This window comes from Drosophila busckii, chromosome X (assembly GCF_011750605.1).
Source record: "Drosophila busckii strain San Diego stock center, stock number 13000-0081.31 chromosome X, ASM1175060v1, whole genome shotgun sequence".
NCBI classification, from domain to species: domain Eukaryota; kingdom Metazoa; phylum Arthropoda; class Insecta; order Diptera; family Drosophilidae; genus Drosophila; species Drosophila busckii.
The window spans coordinates 19,745,470-19,758,132 of NC_046608.1; the positions used below are offsets into that span (position 1 = coordinate 19,745,470).

The 12,663-nt window shown below is 35.1% G+C and overlaps 1 protein-coding gene across 1 annotated transcript; it reads left to right on the forward strand.

Moving 5' to 3' along the window:
* The first annotated feature begins 145 nt into the window (after positions 1-145).
* LOC108604950 (serine-rich adhesin for platelets) lies at positions 146-8,044 on the forward strand. The gene is made up of 7 exons (XM_017994520.2): positions 146-706; positions 4,304-5,102; positions 5,573-5,735; positions 5,807-5,933; positions 6,934-7,109; positions 7,191-7,860; positions 7,925-8,044. Exons 1-7 carry the CDS (start codon positions 235-237, stop codon positions 7,993-7,995), a joined length of 2,478 nt encoding a protein of 825 aa, XP_017850009.1. The 5' UTR covers positions 146-234; the 3' UTR covers positions 7,996-8,044.
* Positions 8,045-12,663: the final 4,619 nt, after the last annotated feature.

Genomic DNA, 12,663 nt, shown 5'->3' on the forward strand with positions numbered 1-12,663 from the left:
AAGTCAAGCTACGAAATAACTTCAACTGTAAACGTGTCGACCCAAATCTTGTGGCGCGCTCTCTCTCTCTCTCCCGCTCTACAACAGTGTGTGTGCGTGCGTGTGTGTGTGTGTGTTTGTTTGTTGTAAAAAGTCAAATTGCGTGTGTGTGTGCTTTATACGTAGGCGTGCGTGTGTGTGTAAGTCTGTGTGTGTTTGTGTGTGCGTGTGTGTGTGTGAGGCGCGGTGGCGGCTATGTCAGGGGCAGGGTCCATAACTATATTATTGCAAGCTGCTCGTTTCATTGAGCAGCAGGAGGAGCTTAACGGCTACAGCAACTTCAGCAGCAGCAGCAAAGGTGTTGCTAGCATTAACAACAACAATGCCAGTCAACATAATAGAAACAATACAACAGCCGCAGCCGCTACAGCAACAGCAACAACACCCGCCAATTTAAACGGTTTAACTAACGGCAATGTTGCAGCCGCCGTCTCAGCAGCAGCAGCAGCAGCAGCAGCAACATCAATTGGCCATAGTAACGGCAATGGCCACAACAACAGCAGCAGCAGCAACAGCAACAGTCCACGCGCTCATTCAGTGTTAGCCCACGATTATGAATATGCCATTGCCAATGCACACCAGCTGGAGTCAGCGTCGGCAGCAGCAGCAGCAGCGGCAGCAGCAGCAGCAGGACGACGCAACAGCGAGGGTCGCCACAATGCTACGGGTAAGTTGATATTCAAAATATTCATATCACAATATTCCTTGCTCCATAACTTATCAAGCAAAAACATTCAAATTCATCATTGAAACATTTATATGTGTACATCAATATTTCATTACATTACTGCTACTAACTTGCATAATACATCAAAATAAGCTACAGTGCTGCCAAAATTTCGTGTTAGGCGTGCTAGCTACAAATAAAAGATAGTTAGAAAAATAGGCTAAGCAAATTGTACTAAATAAACAATTTGGTCGCAAGCGTTATCTTTTAAATGTTTAACGCAATTTGTTTATAGATATTCGAAGCGTAACTTATTAACTATTTCATTGTTAAAGAAAATTTTAGAAATGTTATATAATAAAAGGGCAGTAAAAATATTCAGCAACTCAGTTTAAAATTTAAATATAGATGATAAATTTGAGTATTTCTATGCCATGCAACAAGTTTAGCTATTTATTTGAATACATATTCACTATAACTTAGCTATCATTAAAATAACGCCTTTATTTAGTTTATTTGCATTTCCCTTTTGTTAGCCAAAGAATTAAAATATTTATTGCTTTAGCTAGAAATGCATTTGTTAGCTTTCTTTTGATAAGCACTTGCAGCTAGATAAGCTACAGCTAGCCAAAAATAGCCAAAAATGTCAGCGCTGTTGTGCTTTGACCTTGTTTGCAACGCAGCAGCAACTAAAAAAATTAAGAAGCAAGCAGCAAGCAAACTTAAAAATTACAAAAACAACAGCAACACTGCAAATAAGCTGAGTTACGCTCTCTCACTCCCTCACACAGACAAACGCACACTTGAGCAGCAAGAACTGCAAGCTATAGCAACAGCAAAAGCAGCAGCAGCAGCAGGTACTGTTATATTTTTAGCCACTTTTGTTGTTGCTTTTGCTGTTGTCATTGTACAGGTTTTTTCAAAGCGCCCCAAAACAAAATTTGCATGTGCTGCGGTTGTTATTGTTGCTTGCTCTATGTAAATGTAAATAAATGAGCACATGCTGACACATACTAGTGCAAGTGTGTGTGTGTGTGTCTGTATGCGTGCACATGTTTTTTGTTTTTGCACGTACGTACGTGTGTTCCATCTCTGTCTTTCGCTCGCTTGCACGCTTGCTCTCTCTCGCTCTCATACTTGTTGCTGTTGTTTGTGCTGGGGTCACGTCATGTCTTTAACATGCGCTCGCCGCTCACTCTCTCACTCTCTTTAGCCATGAAGTAAACAAGCAAACAAATTAGTCATAGGCACACACACACACACATGCAGAAAGACAAACAGACTGTTGGCTATTGTTATGGCAAAGAGTAAATTTTTAAGAGCGCGCGCTTGCTGCTGCGCTCTCTTTGTCTTTGCAAAAACACAACAACATGCAATGCGTTTTCGTTCTCTTTGGCGCGCGCTCTCGCTCTCTCTCTCTCTGCCTCTCCTTTTGCTCTTCCGCAATGTAAAACAAAGTCAATGAACTTTGTACGCATTTTTCGTTGTTATTGTTGTTGTTGTGTTGCTTTTTTTGGGCAATCCATCGTTCATAATTTTATTAGCGTCTGGGCCTTTCTTTTTATACACTTGTACCATTGCCCATAAAACATAGAAGAGGGTAACTTCAAGTTGTGCAAGTGTATGCAACAGGAAGAAGCCACAAAGCAAAACTGACACTATGGCTGAACAACTAAACAACTAGCGCAATATTTTAGTTACAATTTGCTACTCAAAGTGTATCAACAAGTTGACTGCATCCAAGCTAGGCGCGCTTGTTTATGTTTTTTTTTGTGTGTTTTTTTATGTCTTGTGTTTATTTGCTTCACACTTTGAAATTTATTATAATTTTCATTTTTATTTGTGTTTTTATATGTTGCCTTTTGTTGCATGCTCGATAATTTGGCGTTCGTAATATTTGTACAGTTGCTGTTATTTGTTGTTGTTGCTGAGCTCTCAACTGTAACAACAACAACAACTAAACAGTTAGAGCGAGCTACACAACTGTAAAACCTTTTAGTAGTAACCCACGACAAGCAAATGGCAAGAGAGAGAGAGAGATAGTCAGACAGCTCTCGAGTGCAGCTTCCATTTGTGTGCACTATGTGGGTGTCAATTAGCCACAGAAACTTGTCTGCTTGTGGCAGGATAAAAGGAAAATCCTTTGCAAAGTCTCTAGAGTGCACTCTTGTCTAGTTCTAATTAGAGAGTTATTCTTATTCAAAGTAGAACGAACATTCATTGTCAGCTATAAATAAATAAACATATTGTATGTGGCTCGTTAATGGGGCAGACACATGTGTTGGTTGAGTAGTAATTGAATTGAATAAAAACAAAATCAACAGCAAAATAATTAACTATTGAATGCAAAGCGCATAAATAAAAGTAATCAATGGCTACTGTATAAAATAAATGCAATTTATATATAACAAATAAACGTAGCAATAAAATTAAATTTGACAGCAGCAATAATTATTCCATTAAATCGCTTGTTAATTATTTATTTTCGCTGAACGCCCAAAAGCTGGCAACAAATAATTGCCTTTCATTATAAATTCCAATGCTGTCTCTCTCATATGCAAATGGAATTTTGTTATTTGTTATTTACTCTCATTGCCGCAAAGAATTTGCATTATTTATGCCTTTTTTTTTTTTTGTCTGTGCTGCACATTTGTGCATTGTTTGTTATTAGAGCAGAGTGTGGACAACATTCGATAACGAAACGCGTTGATGTCAACTTCTCGGCTCTTATAACTATTTATTTTACCTTTACTTTTCGTTGTGTTTCGTTGTTGCAAAATGTCGTCACAACAAAATGTTGTTATTGATTTGTTTACCAAGCTGCTCAGTCAATTGAATGTGCTGCATAATTTACTGCTAGAGCAAAAACAACAACAACAACAACAAATGCGCATAAATTCGTCAGCGCCACCCAAAAAGAAATGGATTAATCGTTTTTATTGCCTGGGTGAGGTGTTGAGTTGAGAATAATAACAAACAAAATAATAATGTGTTTTTAATGTGCAGTCAGATGAGTTTGCCAAATAAAAAATACAAAATAAATAAATATAAAAATAAAATATGCTTTGCTTAATTAAAATAGAGAAAGTTATAGAAGAGTACCAAAAATATAAACATACAAATAATTAAATAAAAATGCAGCTGTGCTAGTTTTTGATGAGGTTTGAATAATTTGGTATGAGCTTAAGCAAATTGCTATATTTATTATATATAGTGTTTGTTTATAAAACTAAAAAAGACAGTGAGAGTTCGAGAAGTGAATTCAAATTCAAAACTCAAAAGATTAAAGACTTTTGCCGCCTTAATTAATATTTCTACTTATGTTGACAATTATATTCTTTTAATTGCCTAGCTTCTTGCCTTAAGTTATATATATTTATATAAATTTTTTAATTGATTGCTTGCCGTTGCCTTGTTTGTTGTTTTGCCATTGTGAATTTCATTCATTTTTAATTGGTTGTGAACACTTTTTAATCATTTCATTAAATCATTACACGCTATCTAACTATTTTCATTTCATTTTTGTTTTTGTTTTTGTGCTGAAAACTTTATTTATGATTTTGTTTTTTCGTTTTTGTATCTATTATTTTCTTTTAGAGGATGAACAATCCTCCACAAACTTGAACTCTTACTCCCAACCACAACAACAACAACAAGTAGTAGTAGCAGCAACAACAACAGCAGCAGCAATACCAACAACAATTAAAGTTAATGGCGCTGTACGCATTGCTGCCGCAGCGCTGCCGCTGCCGCTGCTCGATGAGAATGGGGGCGTGGTCACGACGTCCAGTTTAAAGCATAAACTGTCCGCTGGCACTGTTGGCAGCGAGCTGGCTCGCAAGTATTTGATGCGCACTGATCCGAAAGGTGTCAGTGCCACGCCCACATCAGTCAACAACGCTGGCAGCATAGCAGTGACGACAGCGACAGCGGCAGTGACGCCTCAGAGCTATTTGTTATTCCATCCTGTGGGCGCAACGACGACGTCGACGTCCGCACAGGCGGCGACGGCGGCGGCGCAAGCGCGCGCCACACGCAAATCAGCCATACCCCTTACACCGCCGCCCATGGCGACGCGCAAATTGGATGAAACCCATGCCCGCATACGCTCATTCTCAATGTCCTCCCATAAATTTGCAGCAGTCGGACCGCAGAGCTTTTATCTGGGCAGCGCCGAGGATGCGCATATGAGCGACGCGGCCGCCATCGACTCCAATGCTCTGGCCTATTGCGCCGCCTTTCGTCAGAGTCTCAGCGCCCAGGCATCGCCCGCCGTAGCAGTTGCCTCATGCTCCGCCGGGCCATCAATGTCGGTCTCGGCATCGGCGCCCATAACTGGATCTCAGCTGAGCGGACACGGCGCACGCAGGCGCACCATAAGCTCGAACAGCAATGGGTAAGTGTGATGCGAATACTAATGTAATCGATACTATCGATAAGTGGCTTAGATAACACTTTAGCGTCATAATGCGAACACTTATGTAATCGGTATTATCGATAAATGGCTTAATTAACGTTTAAATAAGACTTACGTAATCGATACTTTCGATAAATTTGTTAATTAACGTTCAAGTGGCATAAATACTAAAATATCAAAGCTCTTGAAAGCGATACTATCAACAAATGGCATAATTTGCGCTTAAATGCCATAAACACCAATACGTATGTAATCGATTATATCGATAAATAAGTTACTTGACGTTAAAGTGCCATAAATACCAAAATACCAACATTAATGTTGTATCGATACTATCAATAAGTGGCTGAATTATTAATTAAATGCCATAAATACCAAAATACACATACTAATGCAATCGATACTATCGATAAATTTCCTAATTAACGTTTATTTCCATCAAATTACAGCGCACAGGGCACACGCGAGGTGCACAACAAGCTGGAAAAGAATCGGCGGGCACATCTGAAGGAATGCTACGAGAAGCTAAAGAATCAGCTGCCGCTCAAAGAGGAGGAACGCAAAAAGACATCAAATCTAACAATACTCGATAAGGCGTATAAATATGTTGAGGTAAACTAACATCACATGCATTAACTTTTAATTGTCTAAACTTATTTGTTGCTCTCTCTCTCTCTCTACAGGAACTAAAGCAACTCAATCGGGATGTGGAGGTTCAGTATGAGCTTGAGGCCAAGAAAAAGATTGACCTACAGAAGCGTTACAACAGCCTGCGACGTGACACAGATCAGAGCATTCCAGAGCATAAAGGTAAGCTCAATAACATTGAAAAATACTTATATTTATATATAAAGCAGTCATAAGAGATTGTTGTGGATGCAAATGTGGCTGGCAACCATGAAATTCAATGTAGATCTCTCTTGGCTGCAGCTCAGATATTTGCATTGCCGCAGCGCTCCAATAAAAATGTAGCTCAAGTTTTGCATATCATTTGAAAATGAATGCTTAGTTCTTCTTCCACTTTTACGCATTGAGCGAACTCTTCGCCCTTGTAGCGCTCACTCTTCGCAGAGTTGCATGCAAACAACTTATGCAACCCTGCCTGCAATTCAAATATTAACTGTTGCTCAATTATGAATACCAAAGCAGTTTACTTCAATAGTTTGAGTAATAATAAAATAGAGAAAATGTATGTATCGATTAATATTTAATAAAACTAAAATGTAAATATATATAGCATCAAGAGCTTAAAAAACAATCATATTTGTTTTTTGATATAGAATTTTTATATATAATAAATCTATTAATATTCGTTATCGATATAATCGATAGCTTTAAAGAAAAAGCTGCAAATTTTACATATTAAATGTTTATTTGTTGGCATTTGCTAATTAAAATTGTATAGAATATAGAAAAAATTATATTTTGATTAGTATTTGTTATCGATATAATCGATAGAAGTTTGATAGAATAACTATATATAGATTAACTATGTATAGATTAATATTTAATGCCTATATATGATATTTGAAAACAATTAATTGATTTTTAATAATGAAATTGTATAAAATATAGAAAAAAATATAACGTTATGTAGCGATTAAAATTTAATATGCATATAATCGATAAAAATTGAATAAAATTCAAAACAATGATGAATATTTAATTCACATATTAACGACATATCAAAACTAAAAGCAAAGTTCGAGCTAAACGATTGATATTTAATATCGATATAATCGATATTTGATATTGAAAGCAATTAACTTTATTGCCTGACGCTTTATTAATTGAAATGTGTTCTTTGCAGATGTTAACGAAGCTGTTTGTCTGACAACCAACAACAACAACAGCGCCAGCACCAGCTCCTCATCGTTATCGACATCGCCAAGCGGATCAGGAGCAGCAGCAACGGTATCAGCAGCTGTGCCCATTGCCAATCGCAATCTTGCAGCTGCCGCCATACTTTTTGATGCTGCCACTGCTGTAAGTTGCAAGCTGCTGCTGCACTGCTCATTTAACTATGTCTAACTCTATTTGCATCTCTTTCTCACTCGTGTTTTGTAGTTGGTGGAGAATGCAGCTGCAGCTTCGCCAGCTGCTGCAGCCGTTTGGACGTCAACTGTGATAAGCAAAAGCAACGCTAGCAAACATAACATCATTATCAACAACAATAACCACAACAACAACAACAACAATGTTACCTCCGGTGCTGGCAGCTATAATCAAAATTCAGCTGTTGTTGCTGCCGTGCCAACTGCAACATTGCTGAATCCCGTTGCCGCCGCTGCTGCTGCCTTGCTCAAGGCCAATATGCTGGCGGCAGCCAATGGCTCTGGCTCCGGCTCCGGCTCCGGCTCCAGCACGAGCTCAACGCAAAGCAGTCCCGCTAGCAGTCCCACTGCTTCTATCAATACCACACATGGCATACGTGGCTCGCCCACACCCTCGACGCCATCGCCCTCACCCAGCAGCACATCCAGCGGCGTTTCCTCAGCGGCTTCGTTTATGGGCTTCAAAAATAGCTCAAGCTCCTCCTCATCCTCCTCCTCCTCATCATCGTCGTCGTCGTCGTCGAGCTCCTCCAGCAGCAGTTCCTCCTCGCCGCCCATGCCCATGCAGCAAAGCCAGCAGCATCAGGCTCATCTACTCAGCGCCGCTGCCGCCGTCGCTGCGCCCCCACGCAGCGCCAACCTCAAGTTTCAACCAGCAAGTCAGCCGGTGGCAACGTCTAATGGTAACAGTCGAAACTCAACTAACTAATTTATTATAACTATATTTAATGCAATTTGTTATTGTAGCTGCTTTTCATCAGTCCGACAAGGAGCGGAATTATAATTTTTTAATGCGCAGCGGTACGGCGGCTCAATGAAGCAACAGCAACAACAACAACAAAACAAAACTGAATTGTGTGCAACAACTCCCACCTGGATGAAAAACAAACAACAAACAAACAATTTAAGCAAAGCAGAACAACAACTTGTTTAACACACACACACACACACATACACACAACAATCGCACACAACAACAACAAGTAGTAGAACAACAACAAACAACAGTTCCGCCCAAAAAAAAAACATTAAAGCATCGATTTTGAAAATCAAACAAAAATTTATGAAAAAAAAAGGATTTAACAAAAACAAAAAAAAATTCAAAAAAAATAAAATATATATAAAAAAGCAAATTATTTTTAATAAATAATTTTGTACACACATACACACACACACATACTGCTTTACAGACAGACACACATATACGCATATATAAAAAGAAACAATTTTTTTTATATACATATATACACATAAGTTTATAAAATGTATAACACACATATACACTCAATGTTTAGAAAGAAAAGTAATCAGCGCTGTTTGTAACAGAAACCACCAAAAGGGTTACGCTTTATATAAGAAGAAACCAATTCATGCACTAGCTAGTAGTATGTAAATTGATGTAACTAAAAGACATGTTTGTGCACACTAACACACACACACACACTACTTATGTATAAGTGTCTGACCAAAACTTTTAACAATTTACAGTTGAACACACATGTCTATTGCAATTTACAAAAAACGTACGTTTCAAATTGTCAAACTGTTGCAATTTACTAACGCAAACTATATATATTCATAGTTATTTGTGTATGTATGTGTATGTGTAGCAAATTGTCGTAGTATATGTGTTATATAGCCTGCAAAAAAAAGCAAACAAACAATATACATATTAACCAATAAGCTTAAACAAATTTATGTCTACACAACTTGATTTCCTTTTCAATTTACCACAACATTAATGCCTAATGTTTTACGTTAGCAAAAGCGTGTGCTTTTTGTTTTAAACAAAAAAGTAATATAGATAACTAACATATGCGTATGTTCAATTGTATGCAATGCCTTAAGCTCTTTACCCCACTGAAATGTCAAAAAAAAAAGAAAAAGAAACGCAACTACATTTATAACTTGTATATGATATATTTACATACGGAAAAGCTAAAGAAAAACCCAACAAAAAAAGAAAACAACAATATATATGTGTGTATGTTATGTATATAAGCATTAGTTAAGCAGAAGACAACAACTATAAAAAACAAATACTATATACATATATATTATATTTTGGAGCATTTTTTTCACTGTGTGTGTTTTGCATGTGTGTGTGTAGCTGTGTATGTTAGCGCATAAAAAAGTATTAAACAATTATATAAATAAAAAGTAAATTAGTTGAAGCAACAAAACAAAACACACACACACACATAGATAAAAACACAGAGCATAGCAACAATAATTTATATAAATATATATTTGTATTTATATATATATATATATGTATTTGTATACATGTGTGTGTTTGTGTATGCGTGTGTGTAGACACTACATTAAATTTTGTTTTATTTTGTTCAACAGGCCACATTTTGTAAATATTTTTTTTATGACAAAAGTTGCTTTTCACACATTTTTAAACCACAGAAATATATAAGAAAAAATTACCAACATTTCTTTTCAAAAAGCAAAAAAAAGTTTTAAATTAGAATATGTTTTGACAAAAAATAAACAAAAAAAAATTTTATAGCCGTAATTGCATAAATGTTTGTGTAAATGTTTTCAATGTAAAAAATAATTAAGCGACAACAAAAAAAAAAATACATAAAAACAAAAAGCTTATAAAAAAGAAATGTAAAAAAATATAACAAAATAGAAAATCTAAAAAAAAAAAACAATTAAATAAAAGCAAACAAATATTAACAATTATTTAAAGTTAAACATTTGTATTTAGTTTGTTCGTTTTTGAAGATCTGCATATATTTAATTGCTTAATATTATTATTAAATCAATACTGTATGTGTTTATTATTATTATTATTACTATCATTATAATTACATTTTTTTTTTGCTTTTTAATTAATCAACTGTGTAAGTAGCCAAGTAATGAACTAAATACTTTTTATTTTTATAGCTTACAATTCTTACTAAACGATTTCATTTTAGAAATGCTATTATTATTATAATTAATTTAACAATCGACAAACAACAACAAATACAAATCGGGAGTATTGCAAATTATATGTATGTATATGTGTATATATATATATATATACATATTGAATAAATTAAACACACACGAATTGAGTAACATAAATATATCTTAATGGAGCAAACAGACAAAAAAATAAAAAACAAAACCATTAACTAACAAAATTGAAGACGAAAAATCAACAAAAAAAAAATTACTTTTAGCTGTAAATGTAACTTGTAAATTAATTTTAAACGCAAAGAAAAGGAAATGTAGAAAATCAACACAAAGAAAATCGTAAACAAAAAATCATGCAACAATGCATATGAACTATATATATGAGAAATTATGTATATACATATATATATTCTATAAATGTGTAAAGAAAAACAAAAAATGCGAAAAAAATAAAAAAAAAACGTGATTTGAAAAAAAATCCTGTAAGCAGTTTTTACTTTCAGAGGACAACAGTGAGTTGTGAAATTTTATTCTTAGTTTTTGTAATACGTACCGTTTGCAATTGGTTATGTTCTGATCCTTCAAAGGACTCCCCAGCTATTGAATCCTGCAAATAACGCAGCACAGGCGCAATGGTCAATTTTCTATAGAGAATAACTACGAGGTCCTTTGCAGGATCAGGATCAAGATAATATCTGCAGATGCTCCAGAGCAAGGACTATAAACCATCTAAAGTACATTCAAATCCAACCACATTTGACCAAACTGTGGCTATTTTACCTGCAGACTTTGCCGTCTGTTATTTTTATCTTGCACTCAAAAGTATGCAACAGTTTTGCTGCTGCTTTGCATGGACAACTCCTGCAGCGAAAATAGCCATATCTCCCGCATATCCTGTCGCATTTTCAAAATTTTTGGCTTGCGACACTCACAGGACGAAACTCTATCGATCTGCATCAAAAAAATATGGGGTCATCTAAATATCCATCAACTTAGAAAATTTCAGCCTCAGGGCGCAAAGGAAGTTGCCAAAAACACAAAATCCGTAGTTTCTCCGCAACTACAAGGACGAAACGGATGTCCTTTGGTGGGCTGATAGTCCTTTTAAATACGTATCGTTTGGCACTTATTTCGTCCTGATCCTGCACAGGATACGGGAGTTATAGCTGTTTTTCTGTATACGAAAAAAGCTGTTTTTCTCCGCTCCTGTAAGGACTTTCGTCCTTCGAATGGTATATTCTGAAAGCTCTTAAGGAGCACTACTTGCACACCAAAGCACATCCTTGTAGTCCTTACAGTTCCGAGAAAAAGGACATTTTGTGTTTTTGGGCCACATTTTGCGACCTACCCCCTGTAAATTTTTTCAAGAAATTTTTTTGTGCAATTCTAGATATCCTGGTATGCAGTTCGATAGATTTGATGCCCAGGAGCGCGAAAATGCATGTCCTTTTGTGATTGGAAGGATAACGTAGGCGCAGGAGCTAAAAAACGATGAAACTTTGCCATACAAAATGTAAACAAAAAAGACTTAGGCAACGAACTTGCTCAACAATATATTTTTGCGATATGCTGGATATCCTAGTATGCAGTTCGATAGTTTGGATGCCCAGCAGTACGAAAATGCATGTCCTTTTAATGTCCTGCAAGTTTTACAATACATACAAATTTATAATTGTTCATAGTTTTTTTTTGTTTATTTCAGAGTCAAGCTACACGTATGCTCATACCAGTATTTTTATAATAATTAAAAAAAAGGAGACGACAAAAAATGCTTTCAATATTGTTGCTAACAATTTGTTACATATGCAATATGTATATATACTATATCGTACTGCATTTTGTTGTTGTTGTGTTGTATGTGATATTAAGAAAGAAAGTGTATAGAAAAATGTGCTTTTCTTTCTGCTGCTTTCTGTTCTCATTATACATATATAAATAAAAAAAATTTTACAAAAAAAAAGGATAAAAAAAATGTATCGATTGCAATAACTTATGTATTTAATAAAAATTAAATGTAGTTTGCATTATCATTACAATTAGCATAGTAATAATAGTATAATCATAATTATAATAATAATAGCTTAAATATTAAAATACAGTATGCAAACGGAAAATGTTTCAAGAGAATTTATTTTAACAAGCAGCTGCTATGCTTTTATTATTATTATTTTATTCATTACTTTATTTTTATCTTTCTTTCTCATAGGGCTCTCAGTTAGAAAATTACAAAAATTGCATAAAAGTTTCTTTGTTTTTGTTTCTTTTCTCAAATAGTTTTTTTTTTTTAGTTTTTCTTTAATAATAAATGGAGAGTTTGCAGTTTTTGCTATTAATTAATGCTGTTTCTTTGTCTCTCAACCTGTCGCTGAATTTAACAAATATGTTAAACTATATATATTCATATATAATATTTATGCATGTAGTGTATATATATATAAAAAGCTTTTCTGTGTGTGTGTGTAAGTTTTTAGTTCTTAAGCATTTGATTTTTAATTATTTATTGTTTAACATTTCGCTACTACTTTATACACAAAAACAAAAAAATATATATATCAACAAAGAAATTTGAA